The following is a 26,624-nucleotide window of genomic DNA, read 5'->3' as shown; positions in this document are numbered from 1 at the left end:
TGTGAAATTGAGAAATTCTCTAGAGAAACAATTGTTGGGAAGAGGAAGAAGGTGGTTGAAAACAGCGACACTTGCAAGTTGACTTTCATGTACAAAGGGTGATCATCTGGAGAGACGTTAAACATTCAACATCAGTCGGGAGAGGTGGTGCTAGGAATACTCATGATCATCCTAGGAGGTGGAAATTTTATAACTCTTTCGATCTTTATTTATTTCAATTACAGTTTGCTGCTCATCTGTTCATTATTTAATTTCATGAACACATTCATGCAATTCTTTGTTTATTTATGTTAGGATTATGATACTTTCAATTGAAACATAAGATTTAGAGTGCGAACAAGTTTATTTTATATGAATGGTGTTTGGTTGTTTTCAAATCTTGTATTGTATGCATGAATGATGTTAAAGCTCTGAACATCCAAGGTTTGAGTGGAATCATCAACAAATGCATGGTAATGATAGCAAAGAAAGGGTCATCTCTATGAGATAGAAAGGGTCACGGAATTTTTTTGAATTGAATACAACTATTTCACCAAATATAGCCTTCTCTATGAGAGTATTTGACAATCCCTCTGAGCCAAAATGAGAAAATCTGCATCAGTTGAGAACTGCCAGATTCACCAGGCGATCCTATTTTTATCGGCGAACATGCTATAAATTTCCAAATTTAGTTCAGAGTTGATCCATAAACAAATTCAGCATTCAAACTGATCTCATGTTGAGCCTATAAATCGAGAGAAAAATAAATTAGACAACAAGGAGGGGATGAAGTAGGAGAGAACTAAAAATATACATATAGTGATATAAGAGATGGTGAGAGGCAGAAAAGAGTAGGAACATAGCCGAAAAACAAAGACAAAGGAGGAGATTGTGGAAACATATGGAGAAAGCACTCTCATTTTACAAAAGGTGAAAGAGATTGTGGAAAACCTTTGGAATTATGTTGCTTGTAGCTTAAAAAATATTACCTCTTCAAGCCACAAGAACTTTCCTTATCAAATTAAGAATATAGAGTATAGGCCATGAAGTTAGGCACTACAAAAGAAGCAATAAGTTCAATGGAGAAAGAGATTTCGGAAAACCTTTGAAATTTAACTTAGTAGCTTGTGGAATAAGAAAAAGCACATTTTGGCAGAAAGTTGAATTATGGTTCCTCTAGTTTCCATGCTTGATTCTGAAAACTGTGAAAATATAGAAGCTGCTCTGTTGAAATGTGTCTCAAAATTGATGTTGAAGACTGGAAAAATTGTGACACGTTAGGATGAGATCGGAAAAATCTTGGGAGTGTTTCTTGGAGGATGTCACTGGAAAAATCTTGGAATCATGCAGAGGTAACGTGGCAAGATGGAAACGTGGCACGATGCAGGAGCAACGTGGCACAATGCAGGAGAAAAGATCAAGTACTGTATTGTTACCAACTCCAACGTGGCATGATGCCTCGGAGTTTTGGCATTAATTAAGGCTTCATTAATTCTTCATGATTTTTGTAGAGCTTCAAGAGAGAGAGAGAGAAACATGGAAAATTAAAGGAGGTAATATTCACCCAATGTGTTAAAGATCAAAATGTCTTATATACAGCAGGGGCAGGTTCTCAAACTTTTGTGCCCTAAAGAATCAAAAAAGTTGTGCACTTTTAATTATATTCTAAATTTTTTCTTCTTGCATTTTTTGTTGTAAAAGATTCATTCATAATCAATATTCTCTAAAATGTATTTGCAATGTTGTTTATTGAAAATGAAAATTACACCAGCAACAATTTTTTACTCTATCCAAAGGGATAAAGTAGTATGATTCTTTGTTGTGATTTGATAAATATGGTTTCCTTTTGGGTCTTGAAAAGGTATATATGTATATGACATATCCTAATCCTCCTAATATAATACATGTAAGACTTGTTTCCTACATTTTCCAGTAATTTTTTCGTCGTCTTTCTACAAGTGAACATAGAAAAGCAAACCTGTTTAAGATATACAACAACAGTAAACAACAACAACAAAAAGTTGGAGGTGTGGAAGTTTTTTGCAGTCAAGACTAGACCTTTTGAGCAAACAACAGCGAATTTAAATTTAATTCAACACCGTGATGTCCTTAGGGAGAATGTAATGTGACACAACACTTTGTTTATTACCCGATTTGAACGGAGAAGAAATTAAAACAATAGATGTTAATTTGTCGTATTCTACAATTTGGTGGTCAATTCTACAATTAACAGTTCAGTCTCATATTGCAAGCAAGTATTTTTTTTTTCTTCATTCTTCTCAAGTTATAATGAGTGAAATATTATGACAGATTCTATAGTATCATTTCTCTATGTTGATGATATGATGGTTTTCTCAAATGAGAGAAGCAATCGAGGCATTATCACATGTGATATTTGAAAAATGATATTGAATAAAAAAGTGTTACTATTAAAGTTTGATAATATACATTGTGATATACAATATTAAATCGAACGATTGAGTCAAGGATTCAATAATATAGAGTGTCGTGTAGGATATGTAAAACAGAATGTACAAAAATAAAATACATGTTCGCACCTATGATTCAAACACATTGGAGGAATTGGTGAAATCAAACATACATGTTTTAACCAACAACATCAAGCAAATAAAAAATCTTTAGCAGTATTGGAAAATAGTTAAAAGTGACCATTTCAATTGAAGATAATGGAAGGGAAAATTTAGAGAAGCATAAATCAAAAGAATAAGTCTATCTCATAATTGGGGGAGCTTTTTGAATCGGTTGAGGAATGGATGTAACTTTTTCGATTTCAAAGCAATTTTTCTGAGAACGTCTATATCAGATTTGAATGGGAATGGGAATGGGAATCGGAATGGTAAAGGTGGCGAAACAGGAATGGAATTCCAGGCATTTGCAATTAGTTGATCTTCTGGCGAAACAGGAATGGAATTCAAGGCATTTTCAATTAGTTCTCCTAACGGAATATCCAAATCATCCCCGCTGAATGTTGATTTCTCTTTGCTAGGGCCAGCTTGTGAATATAATTGAGGAATATGCTTCCGTTTATAACTTTTACTAACTTTTTCTCCGATTATCACTAAATCATCAGAGTCGTCACTATCATCAATGTTAATCACATCATGTATCATGGCCTGCAAAATCAAATTACAATCTTTATATCAGAAACAAAAGGGACACATTCACAAGGCCTAATAAGGAAAATAATTAGAAAACAATAGGTCATGTGTAGAGGAATCTGTCACATATGAATAGATCAACATTAATAAGTGTTATTGTGAAAAAGCATATTAGGGCCTGCTTGGATTGAGCTTATTTTGAGCTTAAGAAAAAGAGCTTATTCAAATAATGAAGCTTTTATGTTAATTCATAAGATCTTACTAACAAAAATTGTATATCCATAAGTTGTTTTTTCATAAACTACATTAACAAACTTATAAATAATACATTCATACTTATTTATTTGCACAAGCTGTTGTGCATAAGCTCTAAAATAGGCCAATCCAAACAGACCCTTAATCTTCATTCATATATTCATATGACAAGATATCAATGTAGTCATCAATCTATTGCAAGAAATGAAAAAATAACATCGTATACAATCCAAAACTTGATGAATGGTTTCAATTACCTTCTTCTTTTTAGTTTGACTAACTTTTTCGCCAATTATCACTAAATCCTCGGAGTCATCACCATTGTCAATATCAAACACGTCATGCAAAATGGCCTGAAAATGTAAATTACATTCTTCATATGTGAGAAAAGAAAAATAGAAACTTTAGAAACACTTGTAAAGCGTAGACAAAATAAAAAGGCGGAAATATAGATCAAAGAAATCTGTATAGTGACTGTGCAATTTTCAAAATAAACAAAAAATTAAGCAGAATACTTCTTTGCTAAGATCATCTTTCTTATATTGTATTTTTGTCAAAGTACACAAATTACATACAACAAGTAAGTTTTCTATTGGTTTTTTAATTAAATAAATAAGGAGTGCCAAAAGGAGTGCTACTCTTACAAATTCAAATGAGAAATTGCTTGGGGCGGCTACTCTTACAAATGATTTTTATTTCTAAGAAGTGATTTTCACTACGGTAAACCAACATAAAATAGATATTATTGCTTTTTAAAAAATTTCTAAAACTAATCTATAAACCTATTACACAATGCATGGAAATAGTTTATAAATAATAAGTGCTTTTGTGCGTTTATGCTATAAGCTACAAATTAAAATGTTTATCCAAACAGGACCTATGTTACCCAAAATCCTTAAATTCCATCACATCCCAACAGACCTAAATAAAGTGTTTTTTTTTTTTTAAATTCGGCATCGACACAAAGACCGACTAATTCGAGAGACCAATCCCACTGTTCAATAGTAAGGGGAATAGGGGAATTTTTGGCACCTGGTGTATTCAAACATCAGTCTTTCTAAGCCCTAAATTTTTTTTAAACCCTAAAATATAAGAAACCAAACAACTTTCTAAGCATACAACACATAGCAAGAGAATCACTTATAGTAGTTAATTCATAATGAAATTGAAGAACAGTGAAAGCAAAACGCAAAGAGCAATGAAAATAGAAGCATGCATGCATACACGTTTACGCTTTTTGAAGCGATGAATCTCAACTATGTCATCTTCATCCATCTGAGCTGTTGCTAGCACCGTTCTTCTCAAAGTCTCTTGATTAGGGTTTCAATTGAAAAAACCTATCAAAACATCTATGAGTGAACTTATATAATTACCCATACGCACTGATAGTTTAAAAGTTTAGGAAGAGTGCAAATGGATATGCACTGATAATATAAACTCAACTTTACACTATCATTCAATCAAAGTGGTTCTTTTGAACAAATCAGCATCAAATACTTGAAAATTATTTTACTGAAGTAATATAATTACCCATATTGTTCTCTCCTATATCCTACCACACGCAAATATGAAAGTAGAGAAAAATTTCAGATTTGACGAGAAAAAGAATGAAAATACATACCTTGATGAAAAAGAGAGATTGTGATTGGAAATTGGTAAGCAAACCCTAAAGAAACAGTATATATATTAGGAAAGCAGTAACCGACTGAAAGAGTAGTTCTGTGTACTTCAAAAAATTTAGAGCCCAAACCCAAGCCTCCCTCTTTATGATGAAAATTGCTAATCTCCCTTTTGATTTTTGCTCATTCCCACCCTGAATTTTCTTAATTAACCCTAGTGGCAGTTAACTACTATTATATTATTTTATAATAAAAGACAACAACTCATTTCTTCCATTTCACAAAACTCAATCTCTAAAACTCTCAAATCATCCAGTACCAAATTTCTTCAAATTCAAATCAACCATGACTCCAATAAGAAGCAAGTTTCCATAATCCATTACCATTGATAGTTTTTGTTTGCGTTACATTTTCCCTCTTAAATTAGAAATGTTTTAGTTTTAAGGTTTATCTAAATTTTGATTTTTTTTTTTTGGTATTAAATGATTAAATGTTTATGTTATGAATCCTTGTTAGACTAGATTAAAGTTGATTAAATGTTTACATGTTTACATATTTATGTTTTCATATTTAGTTTTAGGGTTTATGTATATTTTGCACTCCAAGTGTTTGATGAAATATTCAAATGAGTTTTTCATTGATTGTTTTTAATTTCTTACGGTGGAGATCTGAACAAATTAACAATATCCAGTAGATCCGAACACGAAGTTAGCTGCAGTCTTCTACAATGGTGGAAAGCCCAATCTATTCATGGTTTGGATCGATGTCACGTTAGTAGATCTTAAGGATCAAATCAACCGACAACTCAACCACAGAGACATGAGTAGGGTGGATGGTGTTGGGTATCGACGTTCATCTATCGACTCAGCCAGGAGATTGCAGTTCAGCTAGATGATGCTAAAATACGGCAATTAACGACGTGAGGAGCATGTTCTCGATATTTGGTCAGCACATCATGTTCTTAACGTTTGAGTTGGATGTTTCATTGCTGAGATATTTTGATGATATTTTGAAGAGTTTGATTCGACGAGATGAAGGTGTTATGTTGTATTAAATTGTATTATTATGTAGTGTCGTTTTTTTGTTGAACTTAAGTTTTAATTCATGGTAGTTTGCTGAAGATGTTTGCATTGAAGTGTCTTATACTTAATGATACAGTTTGTCAATCTCTTTGAAAACTCGAAAGAATGGATAAAACATATGTTGTATTATATCGAATCAACTAGATATGTTCTCACATCGAATTCCTTCGTATAAGATGAGTGTGACAAACATGAATTCTTTTCTAAGATGTTGTTTTGAGCTTGATCATGTTCCTATGTCAATTGAAATTTGTAAGTTGACAGGGAAATATGATTAAGTTCAAAATAATATACATAGACGAACAACCAATTAACCAAACACAAACACAAAGAAACACACGAAGACTAACATAACAAACAAACCCACAAAGAGGACTAGACTCAAATAAACCAAAAAAAAAAACTAAGACGGATCCAAACACAAAACTCAAAAATAAAAAGAACATCCAAATGAAAAGATCCAAATGAAAAGAGAGAACCAACATCACATAGTTACGATCCATAATCCAAACCAATGAAAAGACTCCAAAACATTGGCTTTATAGATGCTGTTATCAAACAATATGAAAACCTACCCAATAATATCCAAATAAGTGGCTTTGAAGCAATGATTCCAATCGGTGGCAATGCAATTATCCTAAATTCAAGGTGGGCTAAACATAAATTTTCCCATTCACAAATCACAGTCATGAACCGCAACCAGATGCAATCAAAAGTGAACAAGAGCCGCCAAACTTCTAAAGGAGAACCAACCAATGAAATCCATTATCAAAAAGCAAAACAAACACGTTCTCAAACCTTTGGGTTTGAGAATTCAAAAGCGGAAGCAACGAGTTGTTCAAGGCGGATCAAACCATGCTTCTGATAACATGTTAACAATACTAATACAAAATAAAGAAAGAGAGTATGACACAAAACGGAGGCTAGGGTTTCATAGAATAACAATTGCTTGACATGACAAAAGGTTATAGAGAATATATAATAAAACCAAACGGACTCTAACTTACTAATATAAAAACTCAATAACTTAAGCCCAATAGTTTATTATCTAACAAGTCTGACAAAGAGTTTGTCCTTAGCATTGCTTTAATTTTATTACATCTAAAAAAATTGTGCCCTGTGCCGCCGCCTCTTCCGGCCACCCGTGAGCAATTCCACCATTTCATGATTACTATATAACCCCGGAAAGTCTTCATCTTGTATTTCCACATGCGGTTTTGGTCTTCTATAGCTAAGGAATTGTTCACAGTCCTTAACTCCAATTCTTGAAAACAATGTAACAAGCTCTTTCATATGTCGACTTAATTCATCCTTAAAATTCTCATATATTAAAAGTTGTTCACTCTTATGAACAACTTGAACACCACCACCTTTTACAAAAGAACCCACTCGAGTACCTTCCATGTATGCCTTACAAGCCCCGAGAATATCATGAGCTCGGGTGACAAAATGATCGACAACGAAGTCCTCAAAGTTCTGAAACAAATAAAAAACAGTTTAAATTTTTTTGTTATCCTAGGAACAAGGTAGTATGATTATAGTGATTTGATAAATTGAATTAGCTAAGGAATTCAACATATGATTTCCTTTTTATTATCCTAAACTTTTTAGAAAAACAGCAACCAAATTTTTTATCCTAACATATGTTGGGTTGCGAAGGAATTTAACATATTATTTTTTATCTGAATGTATGATCTATCTTGTTGATATCTATCTCAAAGATACACAACAACAACAACAACAACAACAACAACCAAATTTGTTAAATATAGAAAAAATTGAATCAAACCTTTGGTGGGCATCTTAACATATAGGTCATTTCCCGCAATGAACTAAGGAACACCGTCTTGTTATACCATCGGGCTTGATTTATTTCAATATTTAGAGCTACTCCAGATAGACGGTCATGATCATTTAGGGTAGGATTTGCAGTCAATACTAGACCTTGTATGGAAACCAGAACCTGTAGAGTTGTGGAAACATGTGAAATCCAATAAAGTGTAGACCGTGTTTCCGTCCCATATCTTGGACGAGTGCTAAGTAGACTAAGGCATATACCATGGAGACCACCAACTTGTGGATGTACTACACTCGATTTGACGGTGACTAGCTGCGATAAAAAAGTCCATTTTATCATACTATAAAAAAGTGTGACTGACAGCAACATAATGTAAGTCTGACATAGTTTCCTCAACCACTTACCGGCGGTACGATAGGATAATCACTCGGAAAGTAAAGATCTAAAACGAAAAGACCATCATGGTAAGGAGTCCCTTCTGCTCCAATAATAACAGCTCTCAACAAATCCATCCTTGATTCATAAACTCGAACAAATATTAAATCTGATGAGGATAAAATAAAGCGTCAAAGAAACAACGAGATTGAACAAAATCCTATAAACTCGTTGCACTCTATGGTATTCACACTATAATCTTAGTTATCTGTATATAAAATTATAAGTTCTAAATTCCTATTTCAAAATAAATATATGCACACCACTTAGGAAAAGACTTAATAAGCTTTCCATATTGAAAAATATGACAATAATCAAACCTACAATTTCAAAAGCAATGTTAGAGTTTCATACCCATTTTGGCCACTCCGCGCCGCGATGGCGCCGGTAGCGGCCGTTATTGACAACAGAGACAAGTATATCACCTTGAATAAGGAAAATTTAAAAATAAATGTGAATATTACAAGCTATTTTATAACAGAAATGCTAAAAAAACTAACCCGGCAAACTCTCCTCCAAAATCTTCCACTCTTTCTGGATTACTTTAGCCCAATTGTTTGTACGCTGATCAAGAAAATAGGTTCATCTTAAACTGTTATATATAAGATAAAAGCATAAACAAAATGTGTTTTTTAAAGTATGAAAAATATAAAGTTACCGGTGTCATCGAGGACATTTCACCAGCATAGTGATGGTCAATATCGTAGTCACTAATAATGTCGAATTGCTTAAAACGTTGGAATTGCTTAGATGTTTCTACTCCTACTGAAAGAATCGAACCACGACCGATGTGTTGTGATGCAACTGATTCAACTTGAGAAGGCTGAGAGGATTTTGTCGCATGATTATTTTTAGCATATGAATGTCTGTCATTTGAAGGACTACTTTTAAATGTATTCTTATTCAAACATATATAATCCGACACATCCTGAAAAGGATTCCGATTATAGTAACATTTACAAGTTAGAAAAGATACTATTATCAATCCAGTGCAAGAAATGACAAATAACATGCTATACAAACCACAACTTGATGAGTGACTTCAACTGCCTTCCTCTTGTTACTTTTACCGACTTTTTCACCAATTATCACTAAATCATCAGAGTCATTATCATCGTCGTCAATGACAATCACGTCGTGCAAAATGGCCTAAAAAATTAAAATACACTAATTATATGTTGTAAAATGACGTTCATTGATGAAATAAAAAGTAAACTTATTCCAAAAGAAACTATTATTTTCTAATTGAAACAATCGACTATAGGCCTCTATGGATTGCTTTATTTGAACTTATCAACTAATTTAACCAGTTGTGAGAGAGTTTGAGAGAACTTATTAAAACAGTTTATGACATGTTCATAAATTGTTTTGAACTTATTTTCATAAACTCTCCAAGACAGCTTATGAAAAACATTTTTAGCTATAATACGAAACAACTTAACCTTATTTGGTAGAAAAAATAATAATTTTTTAAAATAAAATATTCACTTTTACGAGTTCTAATCTGTTTGTTGCACATTTAAACAAAAATGAGAGTCGAAAAAAAAAAATCTAAAAACATTCAAATGAGAAGCTATTGGACAGCTTATCGAACAACTGTTTTATTTTTATTTTATTTTTCTTCAAAATAATTATCATCATTATGGTAAACAAAGAGGCCTATAGTTGATCTCTAGATTATTAATCATCAATTCCTTATTTTATAATCCGTGGAAATAGTTTATAGAAAAAATGCTAAATATCGCAAGAAATTCTCTCACGAATCCTTCACGAGTGTACAACACTGCTTGCCGTTTTTTCCCATCAAATCCGTAATTAGTGGGAAATACCAGTTTTACCCTTTTCTATTAACTCGGTATCAATTCAAAGACCTCCGAGAGACCAATCCCACCATCCCAGTCAAAGGATTCAAAAGTTAGAAGTAGGTCCCGGCTTTTATTTTATTTTAAACCCTAAATTAAAAGGAAACAAAAGAACTTTCTAAGCATACTACTTACAGCAAGAGAATCACTTATAATCCAACCAAAAATAAATTTAAGTGACAAGAAATAAAAGCCATGTATTGCAGTTATCTCATAATAATGAAATTGAAGAATAGTGAAAGTAAAACGCAAAAGCAATGAAAATAGAAGCATGCATGCATACAGGTTTATGCTTTTTGAAGGGATGAATCTCAACGATATCATCTTCATCCATTTGAAACTGTTGCTAGCACCGATCTTCTCAAAGTCTCTTGATTAGGGTTTCAATTGAAAAAACCTATCAAAACATGTATGAGTGAGGACTAAATCTATCACTATTCTTTACTATAATATTCAATGAAAATACATACGATTAACTTGAGCAAGTAAAGATACGATTAGGAAAAAAGAAAATACATACACCTTAAGGAGAGAGAGAATGTGAATGGAAATTGGTAAACAACCCTAGAGAGACAAGTATATATTATATATAAGGAAAAGAGTAACTGACCGAAAGAGTAGTTACCTGGGCTTAATGAAATTTTAGATCCCAAGCCTAAACATTTCTTTTTAGACCCCTCAGAAAATACATACACCTTAAGGAGAGAGAGAATGTGAATGGAAATTGGTAAACAACCCTAGAGAGACAAGTATATATTATATATAAGGAAAAGAGTAACTGACCGAAAGAGTAGTTACCTGGGCTTAATGAAATTTTAGATCCCAAGCCTAAACATTTCTTTTTAGACCCCTCAATATCTCTTAGATCCCCCAAAATTATATTTTGACCTCCAAAGAATTTTGGACTTATCGCCCGAAAGACTGTTTTACCACCAATATATGTGTTCGTAGACGATGGCGGAGCTACTGGGGGCCTGTAGAGGCCATGGTCCCAACATTTTCAACAAAAAAAAAAATTTATACACTACAACTAAAGCATATTAAAATGTTTCATCAAGTATAATTAGGTTATGGTCCCCACAATTAATCTAATTAAAATGTTTTTTTTTTGCCAAAAATAAACATTAAAAATGGTTAACAATTTCATTTTTTTATGGATAAAAATATCTGTTTTGGACCGGCCAGAGCAACAATCCCATGAAGACACGTGGACCCAAAACCGTCGAAAGGACATTACAGTCTGAGTGAGCACCTAGTTCCGGTGCACACGACTGCATTGAAGCACGCCTATGTGCTTTCTGCTCCATACACGTGGCCTCCAATGGCTTCCTAATGAGGCGCCACATTTCACGTCGTTAACTCCTCCCCGTATATATGGGTGACTCCGCTTCACCATTAAAATATGATTCATTTTCCACACACTTTTACACATTTGACCTTATTTTCTACACTGAAAAATGGATTTGATTCATTGAATTGTTGTTGTATTAAATAAACTTTAATAGGACGATTAAAAACTGATAAGTGTATACACCATTAAAATAATAGGTACCCTTTATGTGTCCCGTTAAAAAAAGTTGAAAATGAATAAAGATTTTGTCGTAGAATCTTTGTGAACCATGATGACATCGGTCATCTCCCTTTCCACGTACGAGGAAAGATACTCACTTAAATTTTTTCACATAACTTTGTCTGTTTCTTTCTAACGTTAACATATGATAGTGAAGGTAAGAATACATTTTTATTGGTCAGGGGATCTCACATTTGGAAAAGGGTTTCACCATTTTTTTTTTTTGAAGAAGTTAAATAAACCCATCTAAATTTGCGCATGAGAGAGTCGTACTTGATCTTGAGTAGAGTTTCACTTAAAGTGGTGGCTCATATATTTCATCTAATAAGAGAATTAGTGTTGAAGAGTATCAAAAAGATATTGTCCCTAACATTCCTCGTCAATGTAATTCTATTAAAAATTAAATATCAACAAGAAAAGAATAAATATTTATATCTATACTATAATATAAAGAAAATATGCGACTTTGAGCTGACTTTTTTATTATCCAAATATATCATTAAACAATTTTTCCTATAATAAGCATTGTTGTTGGTGTCATTGAAAACATAAGAATTTTTATTATATTATTTTGTTATATGTAATGTCATTAAAATAGATAAAAGTGGTTAGTTTGCTTTTTTATAATTTGAAACTAACAATCATTTATATTTATACTTTCAATCAAAATTAAAATTTAATAAAAAGCATTATTCATACTTTTTCAAAAGTTTGCGCATTAAAAAGAGCGGAAAAACGGACACGTGAGTGCGCGTATTTTCACTAGTAAATATAAAATACATTAAGGATGTTTGAACAATATAATATATATTTTCTCTTTCAAAAAAAATATTTTTGTCAAAAATATATAACGTATATTTTGTGTATTTTCGATCAATATTGTGATGGTTTGGGTGAAACGTGAGTCGGATCCCTTAAGTAGAACCAAAGACTTGACTCTTGTGACTGAAAAAAACAAAGCTAAAAGGAGAGACTTCATAAAAGAATGTCAGCCAAAATACTTGGCAGAAATCAGTCATCGACAAACTTGATGGATAATTTGCACCTACTCGTCTATAACTTGTCAACAAATAAAAATATGCATCAAGCCTCGTTTGAATAAATAATTAGAATGAGCAATGTTAAAAGTCTCATACCAGATGATATTTGACATGAACATAAATTTATAAGTGAGAAGAATCCTCACCTTACAAGACGATTTTGCAAAGATTAAGTTAATCTAACTCAAATTTTAAGTTAGATGAATGATGCTCTTTTCTTTGTTTATATTTTCGCACAAATCTTTTTCCAACTCCTCACTTACTTCTATGCTCTCATTTTGACCAACTTTCAACAACAACAAGACAAGAAGATAAATACAAACATCAAACTTTGTATTATTTTTCTAAGCAGTTGAAAACACTGTTATGCTTTTACCAAGAAGAGAGGAAAAATACAAACATCCTACCTATTATCATTCATATTCATTTCACCACAAAACGATACACCAAAATCAATGGCTTAGCTATAAAAATAAGTTTTGATTGATCACAAAAATAAATTAAAAAATATATACAAAAAATTTATGGTTCTTTTTTTGGTTACAACAAAAATTTATGTTTAAATAAGCATGAAGCACAATTTTTTTTAAGAGAGTTTGTAAGAGGCGAAAGCACCAAGGACAAAGTTGATCATCCAAAAATCAAATTACATACCTACAAAATTCAAAATAATTATTTATGCATTTTGGGTGACTTAAAAGTGTGATAATAACACGCACCGAGAAGAAAAAAGGGCAGACCATAAAATAATTTTATATAAAAGTCAAAGATATTTTACCTTATATAAAAATTATTAATTATTTTTTTCTTAGGTGGGTGGTGGCCCACCCGAGCCCTAATTTGGCTCTGCCACTGATCAAGACTCATTTAATAAATTGTTAGAATGAGCAATGTTAAAAGTTTCACACTTGATGATATGTGACAACGTTATAAGTTAGAATAAGGAGATGATCAAGACGATTTTGTAAGGGTTAAGTTAGACCCGCTCAAATTCTAAGAAGCATGATGCTCTTTTCTTTGTTTATATTTTCACACAAATCTTTTTCCAAGCTCTCATTTTCACCACTTGCAACACCAAGAAGACAAGAAGATAAATACAAACATCCAACATAGCATTACTTTTTTAAGAAGCTTAATACACTGTTTTGCTTTTACCAAGAAGAGAAGAAAAATACAAACATCCTACCTATTATCGTTCATATTCATTTCACGTTCCATATCTATGATTTGTGAGACTTGTTTTGTTTATTTTATTATTATACTTATCTAGTTTTTTCAACTGTTTTGAGGTAAACATCACTATGATTTGTTCTTTGCTCTTCTCCTTATTCATCCTTCAATCACACTCTAGTTTCATGTTTCCGTATATATTAAGGATATGTTAACAAAGCTTGAGTGAAAAAGCTGAAAACTGAAAGGTTATCTAATATTTACTTTAATGTAGCAAAGTGCTTTTTGCAACACTTTTCTTTGTTTGCAATATGATGTTTGCAGCAATCATCTACTTTTCAGTATGGCAGATGCACTTTAAAACATTGTAATTAAGGTTTACTTTTTTTTTTCTTTAGTTTTGGATTTTTTTTATTCTTTTTAAAATCATCTTAGTGGTGTTTGACACTAATGTATATATATGATAATTGATCAGTGTCCTCAGCTTATTGTATAAAATGCATGTTTGAAATTTAAGGAAAAAGTTTTTTCAGTAGAGACATAACTTTGTTCCCCCTTATGTGACAGTTTGAGCAGCAAAGAGAAGCTAAAAAGAAGATGGAGGACCATTGGAGCATGATTTGTTCCGAGAATGGAGGAAATCATTTCGCTTATGATTTCAAGTTATTGATCGATCCCTCCTCGTGCATTAATCATTTGTTGCTCTTTTTCTTTGATTTCTTAATGGTGATAATGTTGATAATCATCATGTTCCGAAATTCTTCCTCGAGACCCTTTTGGAGTCAAGTAAGATATTCAAACTTGCAGCTAGTTTCTGCCATAACCAACGGCTCTCTTGGTTTGTTACATTTATGCTTAGGAATTTGGCTTTTAGAAAAGAAGATAAGGAAAAACCACAATACATTTCCTCTTAATTGGTGGTTACTCGAACTCTTTCACGGTTCAACATGGTTGGTTGTAAGTTTAACCATAAGTCTTCGGATAAAACAACTTCCACGAGCATGGTTATTGCTGTTTTCTATTGTAATGTTCTTTGTTGCTGGTATATTATGTGTTTTATCAGTGTCGTATGCAATTGGAAGCAGAGAACTGTCCCTCAAAGCCGCTTTAGATGTTATATCTTTTCCAGGAGCAACTTTGCTTCTGTTATGCACTTACAACGCATGTAAACGTGAAGAAGGCGATGCTGACAGAGAAACTGCTGAAAGGCTTTATACTCCCTTAAATAGCCAGTTCAATGATGTTTCTCAATGTCATGTCACCCCATTTGCCAAAGCTGGATTCTTTAGTAAGATATCTTTTTGGTGGTTGAATCCATTGATGAAAAGGGGTCAACAAAAAACACTTCAAGATGACGATATCCCAAAGTTAAGAGAGTCTGAAAGAGCCGAAAATTGTTATCTTTCCTATGTTGGACAGTTAAACAGACATAGACAAAATGAAGCATCATCACATTCATCGGTATTATGGACAATAATTTGGTGCTATCGGAGAGATATTTTGGTAACGGGATTCTTTGCTTTGCTCAAGGTACTTGCATTATCTTGTGGCCCTCTACTTCTGAATGCCTTTATATTGGTTTCTGAAGGTAATGAAAGTTTCAAATATGAAGGCTATATATTGGTTCTATCACTCTTTTTCATAAAGATCATAGAATCCTTATCACAAAGACAATGGTATTTCCGATGTAGACTTGTTGGGATGAAAGTGAGATCACTACTTACCGCAAACATTTATAAAAAGATATTAAGGCTATCCAATTCTGCTAGGTTGATTCACTCTAGTGGTGAGATAATGAATTATATGACTGTGGATGCTTATAGAATTGGAGAATTTCCATTCTGGTTTCACCAGACATGGACAACAATCCTTCAATTGTGTATTGCATTGGTAATTCTTTACCGAGCAATTGGACTAGCAACAGTAGCTTCATTGGTGGTGATAGTTCTCACTGTGCTTTGCAACACTCCAATAGCAAAGTTACAAAACAAGTTTCAGAGTGAACTTATGGCGGCACAAGACGTGAGATTGAAGGCTAGTTCCGAGGCTCTTGTGAATATGAAAGTGCTCAAGTTATATGCATGGGAAAACCATTTTAAAAATGCTATAGAAAAGTTGAGAAATGCAGAACTCAAATTGATATCATCAGTTCAATTAAGTAGGGCATACCTTCTCTTCCTCTTTTGGAGCTCGCCGGTGTTGGTGTCTGCTGCTTCTTTTCTAGCATGTTACTTCCTTAAAGTTCCTTTGCATGCAAGTAATGTTTTCACTTTTGTGGCAACATTAGGCCTTGTTCAAGTGCCAATTACAGGTATACCGGATGTCATTACGGTGATCATTCAAGCAAAAGTTTCATTTGCTCGGATATGTAATTTCCTTGAGGCACCAGAACTACAGAGTGCAAATTTCAATAACATCATCTTGAATGACAACCTCAAAGGCTCAGTTTTAATAAAATCAGCTGACTTTTCATGGGAAGGGAATGCATCGAAGCCAACACTAAGAAACATAAACTTGGATGTTAGACATGGGAAAAAGGTGGCTATTTGTGGAGAAGTTGGCTCAGGAAAATCAACGCTATTAGCAACAATTCTTGGAGAAGTTCTTAATACAAAGGGCACTGTAAGCTTTTATTTCCTTTCTACTCATATATCATTCTCATTTTTCTATAAGAAAAATCAACTTAATACAATAGATATTTTGTATTGTCTAAATGGATATGCAAAAATGTCATATTGTTGAAGTATGACTCGTATATATAAGACACTGAAAAAGGCAGGGTATACGGTTCAGGACTATATATATTGCTTGTAACACTGAAACCCTAATTCTCATCACAGTAATAGAAACGGAACTATAGCTGCTCTATAGTTGCAGAGGTAGGCACAATTAGCCGAACTGCGTTAACAAGATCGTGTTCATTGTCTTTCTCTTTCGTTCTCTTATTTAATCTTTTGTTACTAATTTCTGTTCTAACACATATCATGTAAATTCAGCTTACTATAGTGAAGTTTACGAGTCTTTCATTTCAGTTGTAATATGGGAATGGATTCTCAAAATTGTTTTTTTTCTCATGTTCTCTTATGTGTCAGAAATCTTACCAGTAATATTGATTCTCTTATCTGAATTACAGATTGATATTTACGGGAAGTTCGCATATGTTTCTCAAACAGCATGGATACAAACAGGTACAATACGGGAAAATATTTTGTTTGGATCCGAATTGCATGATCAAAGATATCAAAAAACACTTCAAAGGTCTTCATTGGTGAAGGACCTTGAGTTACTTCCCTATGGTGATCTCACAGAAATAGGTGAGAGAGGAGTTAATTTAAGTGGAGGTCAGAAGCAGCGAATTCAACTAGCTCGTGCTCTTTATGAGAACGCTGATATATATCTCTTGGATGATCCGTTTAGTGCTGTTGATGCACATACGGCAAAAAGCTTGTTTAATGTAATGATTTCACATTCTACTTGTACGTATCTAGTGTTATTCTTTACTAAAAGATGGCTTTGAAACTTGACAGGAATACATCATGGAAGGACTCAAAGGGAAAACCGTCTTACTTGTGACTCATCAAGTTGATTTTCTCCCAGCATTTGATTTTGTTTTGGTAATTTCATTTTTCATTTCTCTTATTTTCACACTATTTGTAATAACAATTTTCTTAAACTAAAAATAAAAGTGTTTGTTTAGACCATAGAAGTTGATATTGATTTGCCTAAGGTTGTTCCAATATTAAATTTTATGTACAGTTGATGTCAGAGGGGATAATCCTACAAGAAGGTCCATATCAGCAGCTATTGGCCACAAGCCGAGAATTCCAAGACCTTGTCAATGCTCACAAGGTTACTGATGGTTCAAACCAGCTTAAAAATGCTACTTTTTCTCAAGCTTCGATAAAGATTACACAAGCTTTAGTAGAAAATAAGGGTAAAGAAGAAAATGGAAATCAATTAATCAAGCAAGAAGAAAGAGAGAAAGGAGACAAAGGGTTGAAGCCGTACTTACAATATCTGAATCAGAAGAAAGGCTATATATTCTTCTTTGTGGCTTCACTTGGTCACTTTATTTTTTTGGTATGCCAGATATTGCAAAACTCGTGGATGGCGGCAAATGTAGACAATCCTCGTGTCAGCACGTTGCAGTTGATTTTAGTTTACTTCCTACTTGGAGCTTCTTCGGCATTTTTTATGTTGACTAGAAGTCTATTTGTAGTTGCTTTAGGTCTTCAATCGTCAAAATTCTTATTTTTACAGTTGATGAACTCCCTCTTTCGTGCACCGATGTCTTTTTATGACTGTACACCATTGGGAAGGATACTAAGTAGGGTAAGTATATTGCACAATCATCTCATTTTCTATGAAATGAAATAGAAAAAGTAATAATATAATTGTTCTTTCCTTGTTTAGGTTTCATCTGATCTTAGCATTATGGATATTGACATCCCATTTAGCCTCACTTTTGCAGTCGGAACCACAATGAATTTTTATTCTACTCTTACAGTTTTATCTGTGGTCACTTGGCAAGTATTGATTGTCGCTATACCAATGGTTTATGTCACGATTCGCTTGCAGGTAATAGTTTTTCATATAATTTAAACCATTCTTGGTTGGGAAAGATTAGTTTCTTATCTAGATTATCATGATTTGTTTCCTAATCATCATTCTTATAGGATTCTTATCTAGATTATCATGATTTTTTATTGTGTTTTAAGCAGAGATACTACTTTGCCTCAGCAAAAGAAGTGATGCGGATAACTGGCACAACAAAATCCTATGTAGCTAATCATGTAGCTGAAACTGTTGCCGGAGCAGTGACAATAAGAGCTTTTGAGGAGGAAGATCGTTTCTTTCAGAAGAATCTTGATCTAATTGACATTAATGCTAGTGCATTTTTTCATAATTTTGCCTCAAACGAGTGGTTGATCCAACGGTTAGAAACAATAAGTGCAGGTGTTCTTGTCCCTGCAGCACTTTGCATGGTTATACTTCCATCAGGGACTTTCACCTCTGGTGAGGATTTTCCTATATTAACATCCGAAATGTCATTGTTTCGGTATTATAATTATATCCTAATTGTTTCGGTATTATAATTATGTCAACTCTCGTTATTCAAATAACTAAATTTAAATTTCCTTCATTCCAGGATTTATCGGCATGGCTCTATCTTATGGCCTTGCACTAAATTCTTACTTAGTAAATTCAATTCAATGTCAGTGCACTCTTGCAAATCAGATAATATCTGTAGAGAGGCTAGATCAATATATGCATATACAAAGTGAGGCTGACGAAGTAGTAGAAGAAAATCGTCCTCCTTTGAATTGGCCAATTGCAGGCAAAGTAGAAATAAATGACTTGATGGTAATTGTTACTTATTTCCAAAATGCGAAGCATAATGCTAAGAAAAAATGCAGCTCAACTTAACATAATTTTTTTGTTCGTACAATGTTAGATACGATACAGGCCTGACGGACCACTTGTACTTCATGGGATCACATGCACATTTGAAGCAGGTCAAAAGATTGGTATTGTCGGAAGAACAGGCAGCGGAAAATCCACTCTTATTAGTGCTTTATTTCGTCTTGTGGAACCAACAGGAGGAAACATTATAGTTGATGGCATAGACATCTCATCCATTGGCCTTCATGATTTGAGGTCACGTTTTGGGATTATACCTCAAGATCCTACGCTTTTTAACGGGACTGTAAGATTTAACTTGGACCCTTTATCTCAACACACTGATCAAGAGATATGGGAGGTAAGCTATACTACATTATATTTAACTTTTCTTAGGATAGAAAATGTGGAATAATTCTTGTACAATATGAAGGTTCTTGGAAAGTGTCAATTGCGAGAAGTTGTCCAAGACAGAGACGAGGGCTTAAGCTCCCCAGGTACACTTTCATGTTTAAGTGTTATACCTATGCTAGAAGGACTTCTTTCATACTTAAAGTATACTTTTTAAGTGTATTAATTTTTGAAATTCCATATGAGCATTTGCGTAAAGATCATCTTCGCCATGAATGTTAGGATATTTTTAGAAAACTTATTTAGCGTTAAAGCTTTTAGCTGTATTTCTTTGGACTAGAGAGAGTAGTTAGTAATGATTAGTGAAAAATTGCTGTGCAGTTGTTGAAGATGGATCAAATTGGAGCATGGGACAAAGGCAGTTATTCTGTTTAGGGCGTGCGCTTTTAAGGAGAAGTCGAATATTGGTACTCGATGAAGCAACTGCTTCAATCGATAATTCAACTGATATGATTCTGCAGAAAACCATTAGAACTGAGTTTGCAGATTGTACGGTGATCACGGTAGCTCACAGGATACCGACTGTAATGGATTGCACTATGGTTCTTGCTATAAGTGATGGTAAGTTTTTTTCTTCAGTTTAGTTGTCCCTTTAATGATGAAAATTTTAGTGTTTAGCCATGAATCACTAGATACAAATTATAGCATATCATCAATAACAAAAAAAGAACAAGAGATTGTGTACCTTTGAATTAGGTTGATGAAGGATAACCGTAGACAACGCCGACAACTATGAGAGGGGTAACTACCCTCATTCCGTCTAGCTCTAGGTTTTCTCACCAATCTTCAGAATAATTAACCGTCTAATGGGATGACGTTTAAATAGCTAAACGGCTGAGGGCAGGGACCTCTCATTGGGCTTATCTAAATGGTCCAACCCATCACGGTCCATTTAGTAACAAAAGCCCAATCACTCAAATTCATCATATAATTAGTGCTTAACACAATAGACCATAATTTATATTATGACATCAACTTATAATAATTGATTATTGTCAATCCATAATTGATTAATTTAAATAATTAATCCAACAATCTCCCACTTGGATGACAATACTCAATTACTGAAAAAATAAAAAAATTCACTTGTCATAAAGAATTTAAAAATTTAAAATTACATGTATGGTCAAAGCACTAATCATTCAAAAGAGAAGTAAGCTTTAATGCTGCAGAAATTGAATCCGATAGGGAAAACAAATCATACAGATCAAAGACTCACTTTTCTAACAAATGATGAATCTATAGTGACACGTTTGAATTAAAAAGAATATGTCACTAAAGAATATACCAAGCATTTTAAAAATGCTATAACAAACTCCCACTAACCCAAAATAACATAGACTTAATCAAATCATTATGAGTTACAATACTCATATATAAGTATGTGGTTAGTGGTTCTGCCAATGAGTTTTCAATTCCATAAAAGTCATATATCCACATAGGTATAAGAGTAGTAATTACTTATAGGGATAGCCTATAAAGAGATAGTAATTACATTTAGTCAAAGTCGATAAATGTTCTATGACATTCAATTAATCCAAGTTTTATAAAAAAAATGTGACTATGAAAATCCATAAAAGCAAAATAGGAAATTCAATAATCCCCAAATTGGATTAACATAGACACGTAGTTTAAAGAAAAATATGTGGATTAATGTGGCCACTAGAATGTCAATAACAAAAGAACATTTATGATTATCTCAAATTATAAGTACCACAAGAACACAATATCATACTCGATAGGAGTATTGATATTATACATTGTACTTACTATTTATGACCTCAAAAATGTGAAATGTTGGTAAAACAGAAACACAATGTATATTTGCATGCCAAGAAGTTATTGTGCATATTCCAACAAAATTGACTTAAGCATCCAATTATGATGCTCATTGAGATCGATAGAATTTTAACATATATCTCAATATAATAGAATGAGACTAAAGTTTAAAGTCTCTTAAGCTATGCCATATTTTATAGTGTGCACAAGAGTATATGGCGATAACGACAATAATATTGTGTACACATTTCTCTTGATCTCACACACACACACATATATATATATATATATATATATATATATATATATATATATATATATATATATAAACAAGAGTGAGATTTATCATTTGAGCTCATAATATATAATATTGTGTACACACTCCCACTGATCCCACATATATATAAACAAGAGTAAGTGGAATTCTCATTAGTGATCACTGATACAAAATATTATAATAATGTAATATTCAACAGTGGGATACTCAATTACTAGTGCAAAATCATCAACATAAGTGGTTATATAATTTTAGCCAATAGAGTTTCATGAACTCAACCACATATTTTGCACATGAGCATAGCAGAATTATTAACACAAGTGGTAACTCAAAGATAATATGAAACCCCATAAATACATATTTTATCAATGGCAGATATTATCAAGAATTGGGTTTCGTAGTTAACCACATATTCTGCATTTACAATTAAGGAGAACGTAAATTTTCATTTAAGAATTTTATAACACAAGATCTCCTTTTCACAATTAAAATTCCACAGAATTTTATAAACATAGTAACCGTTATATGACAGAGTATGATGATTATATAAAAAATTTATCATCATATGAGTGAGATGAGTCTCTAAAAATAGGATATAAGACTGTTCACAATTTTAATAACTCACTCAAAACTCAAACGCTACAATTATACTTACACAAATTTGAGAAACAATTAGGTTACAAGCAGCGGAAATACACAAGACTTTTTTTGAGCAAATAGTCATAAGCTTCCATAAGTATTAAAGAATAGCAATAACATAATTAATATCCTCAATATAAGTCTCTATTTCATATCTAAAATATGAAAACAAATAAATATATTTGTTTATGAGATATAGTTAGTTGACATGTAGAATTTTTCTCACTTGTTGAAGAATGATAGTTAAACTATCTTACCCACAAAAGGATGATTATGTTAAGTAATGTCATACCGATAGGGTATGTCCATCACGTTACAGAATACATAACAATGATTCTCCCACTTGATAGAGAATAGACAATGATAGTTGAATTAAAAAGGTTTGAAAGATATTTTAATTGATAAAATTTTAAATAAAATATTCAACTATTTCTCTATCACAAAATGATATGTTAAGTAACGTCACACCGATAGGGTACGTCCGTCACTCACATAACAAAGGGATAGTAGCAATCCGAATATATATATATATATATATATATATATATATATATATATATATATATAATATACACATTTAGGTAGAATTAATTCAAAATGTAATAATATTGGATTGCAAAATTTATACAATTTTCTACATGTCTTTTAACAAAGTAACTTACTTATATTAATCTCATTCAAGGATCTTAACGATAATAAGCAAGAACTATATCATCACAATGTACCATTCTTATGTCTTACAAAATTTAAACATTGATAGAGTATTCTAATTATAATTGACATAAGTATAAACATTTTAGGTACATTGAATAATAACAATTATATTAATAACAACACACCGATAGGGTATGACTGTTACCAATATAATGCTAATCTATTTAACAAAATTTACATAATTGTACCCACGATAGGTGAGATTACAATTATACAAATAAATAATGTTTATGCTTAAGAGAATATGATACAATAATATCATGCATAAACAATTATACTTAAATTTACTCAACTTCGGTCATATTCAAATGATAGAAAAATGTGCTTAACAATATTTTAAATTAGCACATCATAAATACGACTTTAGAATTTCTTTTATATGAAGTAGTATAATAACAAAAGTTGTTATTTGGAATAGAAGTGTGTCAAATAGTTTTCTAATTTATCAAGAAAAGAACTCTTAGAATAAAATTTTTCAATACTCCAACTATAAATTAGAAAAAACACAAATACAAAATGGAGCATTATAGTAAGAAAATAGTATATAACAACAGAGTTCTGTTTAGAATATTCTGAAAAAAAGATTTCACTTCTATATAGGATATCATAATTGCACAACAAAAGAGAAGAAGAACTAAATTTCTTCATATGTGCAATAATAAGCAATAAGTCACAAGAGGATAAAATAATTAAATAACAACTTACCTCGCACATTCATCCTTATACTTAGAGCCACTGAATTTTGATGACTTAACGAGAATATCTTATAATATAGTCATCTCAAAAATATTCATCAATAGAGAATAAGCAATTATAAATAAGCATATGTGAGACTCTAATTATAAATCAATATGATTTATATAAGAATTCAGATGTAAGGATGATACATATTTCAAAAATTGCCTCCATTCTTAATAAGTTGTTTTGATAATAGTTAACGGATAAACAACAAAGTGGCGTACAAATTTTAATCCATAATTAGAATTTTAGCATAAAAAATGCAACAATGCATTATTTACTATATACAAAATACATAGTTTAACATAATTGTGATCCAAATATTTAATTGCGACAAGACACATTATTAGATAGTTAATGGTGTTTGTCACAAAATTTAGAGTAACAAATTACGGGTCTAGATTAGAGAGTATAGTAGAAAGCATAATGTATATTAAAAGAAATATGCCAATTTTAAATTCAATTACTATAAATGACATATATATACAACTCACTATACTCATTTTGAAAACAAAATATTATGAGGACCCATCAAAACAATTTGTGACAAGAATCAAAGACAAGTGTCTTAGTTTAAATATGTCGCCAAAAAATGATCAATTAGTAGATTTTGGATCTTTATGCTAAAACAATATGAATTAAAGAATATATATGCTATAATAGTCAAATTACTCTTGACTTAATAAATAATTGAGGGTATCGACAAATCCCAAAATATAGTAATTTATATATAGAATATTTGATGCAAGAATATACAAAATTGAGTCTAAGAATTTTCACAATCATAACATTTTAAAAGAATAATTTTTCATAAGTGTTATTTCTATAAAAATATTTTCACATAACATATTTTAGACTCAAATGTGGAGAATATATGATATTTTAGAAATACAATTTATCCACCAAATAATAATGTATAAAATATCAACATGTATCAAACTATTCCAAAATTTATGCCAAAAGGATCAAAATAATAATTGATAATTAGTTGGCATATAAATACAAGAAATATTGGAATTTTAAAGTGTCACACGGTCCCATTTACGGGTTACATGCCAATTTATTTTTGGTTCACGCGTGTTACCACACGCCGGGTCTTCTTCTGCACCCATTAAACTGAATTCGGGTCGAAACGACCCGCGGTGCGGTAGGATTCAATTTCACAGTATGAGCAGCGTTTCAAAAAAATTTTAATGACGTTTTGATTGGGATTCAAAAACAACAGGGATGCCCAAATTAATTTCAAGAGTAGTCAATCAAATCTCAGAAACTTATAATTTCAGAATCATTGATCCTTCCAAACGAATTTACTTATCGAATAAAAACAAGGGTTTATGTGAATTTCTATTCTATATCACACATGTTGTTTTGTAAATACGTTTCTGGAAAAAAAAATTCATACGCATTCTTTATGAGATTCACTTTAAATATAAGATTGATGAAGATTCATATAATAATTAATTGCTGAATCCTACAAATCAAATCAAAGGATGTTGCTTATGCAAAATTAGAAAACCCTCGATGGAAAAAGGCAAAAAATTCCAACATGTTCATAAAACCTCATCGTGTGTTAGACTTAGGTACAATACATCATACATCAATTTTGGCATATGGAGAATAAAACAAATGATCATATAATATAATTTACGTAGATCATGATAGCCAAAACTGATTCCGATTCAATAAATAGCCATAACATGTATCTATTTAGGCTCTGATACCAATTGATGAAAATTTTAGTGTTTAGCCATGAATCACTAGATACAAATTATAGCATATCATCAATAACAAAAAAAGAACAAGAGATTGTGTACCTTTGAATTAGGTTGATGAAGGATAACCGTAGACAACGCCGACAACTATGAGAGGGGTAACTACCCTCATTCCGTCTAGCTCTAGGTTTTCTCACCAATCTTCAGAATAATTAACCGTCTAATGGGATGACGTTTAAATAGCTAAACGGCTGAGGGCAGGGACCTCTCATTGGGCTTATCTAAATGGTCCAACCCATCACGGTCCATTTAGTAACAAAAGCCCAATCACTCAAATTCATCATATAATTAGTGCTTAACACAATAGACCATAATTTATATTATGACATCAACTTATAATAATTGATTATTGTCAATCCATAATTGATTAATTTAAATAATTAATCCAACATTTAACTCATATAACAAGCACTATCAGACTAATCCAAAATTTTACCAAAAAAATAAAGGACTAATCCATAAGCATTTTTTATATTGATGACAAATAATTTTCTGTTGATATGTGTGGAAAAGGTAAGAGTGCAAACTGCATAAAATGTCTTGTATATCACATAAATGATAACATGTAAAATGTATATGGTACTTGACTTTCACATTTGAAATCATGAAAAAGAAAAGGTTAAAAATATGTTTTCACTTACTTGATTTTTTCAAAGAAATGAAAGTCTCGGACTGTACTTTCAGGAAAACTGGCGGAGTATGATGAACCAACAAACTTGATGAAGAGAGAAGAATCATTGTTCAGGAAGCTTGTTAAGGAATACTGGTCAAATTTTCAGTCTGCAGAATCGCATTGATGCGAACAATGATTTCATTTATGCCAGCAATATTCTCTCTTTTTTCCTCTCTTGTACAAGCAATAATTCCAGAATTTGAGTTGGATTTAAAATGTGTTCTGTTATGATACCATCTCTAGAATGATATACGAGCTTTAATTAACGATTCTTTTGTGTTCTAATGATTAT

General features: G+C 32.0%; 3 protein-coding genes across 6 annotated transcripts; 1 reads left to right on the top strand and 2 right to left on the bottom strand.

Moving 5' to 3' along the window:
* Window positions 1-2,499: 2,499 nt before the first annotated feature.
* LOC146914203 (uncharacterized) lies at window positions 2,500-4,628 on the bottom strand. The gene is made up of 3 exons (XM_085721017.1): window positions 4,578-4,628; window positions 3,611-3,706; window positions 2,500-3,113 (listed from the first exon to the last, which is right to left on the bottom strand). Exons 1-3 carry the CDS (start codon window positions 4,626-4,628, stop codon window positions 2,715-2,717), a joined length of 546 nt encoding a protein of 181 aa, XP_085577143.1. The 3' UTR covers window positions 2,500-2,714.
* A 2,333-nt stretch (window positions 4,629-6,961) lies between these two features.
* Window positions 6,962-10,724, bottom strand: LOC146914202 (putative ubiquitin-conjugating enzyme E2 38). Of its 2 annotated transcripts, XR_015014034.1 has the most exons (9): window positions 10,672-10,724; window positions 10,433-10,546; window positions 9,311-9,436; window positions 8,946-9,215; window positions 8,788-8,851; window positions 8,257-8,396; window positions 8,113-8,164; window positions 7,844-8,017; window positions 7,381-7,530 (listed from the first exon to the last, which is right to left on the bottom strand). XR_015014034.1 is itself a non-coding variant. In XM_085717104.1 (8 exons), exons 2-8 carry the CDS (start codon window positions 10,481-10,483, stop codon window positions 7,156-7,158), a joined length of 1,347 nt encoding a protein of 448 aa, XP_085573230.1. In that variant the 5' UTR covers window positions 10,484-10,546; window positions 10,672-10,724; the 3' UTR covers window positions 6,962-7,155. The 2 variants fall into 2 exon arrangements, 1 of the variants encoding a protein (XP_085573230.1); XM_085717104.1 differs by having other exon boundaries at window positions 6,962-7,530; window positions 7,844-8,164.
* A 2,956-nt stretch (window positions 10,725-13,680) lies between these two features.
* Window positions 13,681-26,598, top strand: LOC146914201 (ABC transporter C family member 10-like). Of its 3 annotated transcripts, none has more exons than XM_085717102.1 (12): window positions 13,681-14,305; window positions 14,497-16,551; window positions 17,063-17,383; window positions 17,457-17,543; window positions 17,686-18,261; window positions 18,343-18,507; window positions 18,651-18,945; window positions 19,079-19,293; window positions 19,385-19,690; window positions 19,763-19,826; window positions 20,062-20,301; window positions 26,344-26,598. In XM_085717102.1, the coding sequence occupies exons 2-12, from the start codon at window positions 14,527-14,529 to the stop codon at window positions 26,454-26,456; spliced, it is 4,407 nt and encodes a 1,468-aa protein (XP_085573228.1). In that variant the 5' UTR covers window positions 13,681-14,305; window positions 14,497-14,526; the 3' UTR covers window positions 26,457-26,598. The 3 variants fall into 3 exon arrangements, with proteins under 3 accessions (XP_085573228.1, XP_085573229.1, XP_085573227.1); XM_085717103.1 differs by having other exon boundaries at window positions 14,056-14,177; XM_085717101.1 differs by lacking the exon at window positions 13,681-14,305 and having other exon boundaries at window positions 14,316-16,551.
* Window positions 26,599-26,624: the final 26 nt, after the last annotated feature.

This window comes from Medicago sativa, chromosome 6 (genome assembly GCF_051527215.1).
Source record: "Medicago sativa cultivar Bolivia chromosome 6, Bolivia_mono, whole genome shotgun sequence".
NCBI lineage: Eukaryota > Viridiplantae > Streptophyta > Magnoliopsida > Fabales > Fabaceae > Medicago > Medicago sativa.
Note: the sequence above shows the minus strand (reverse complement) of the source record. Positions and strands in the feature narration are given on the sequence as shown.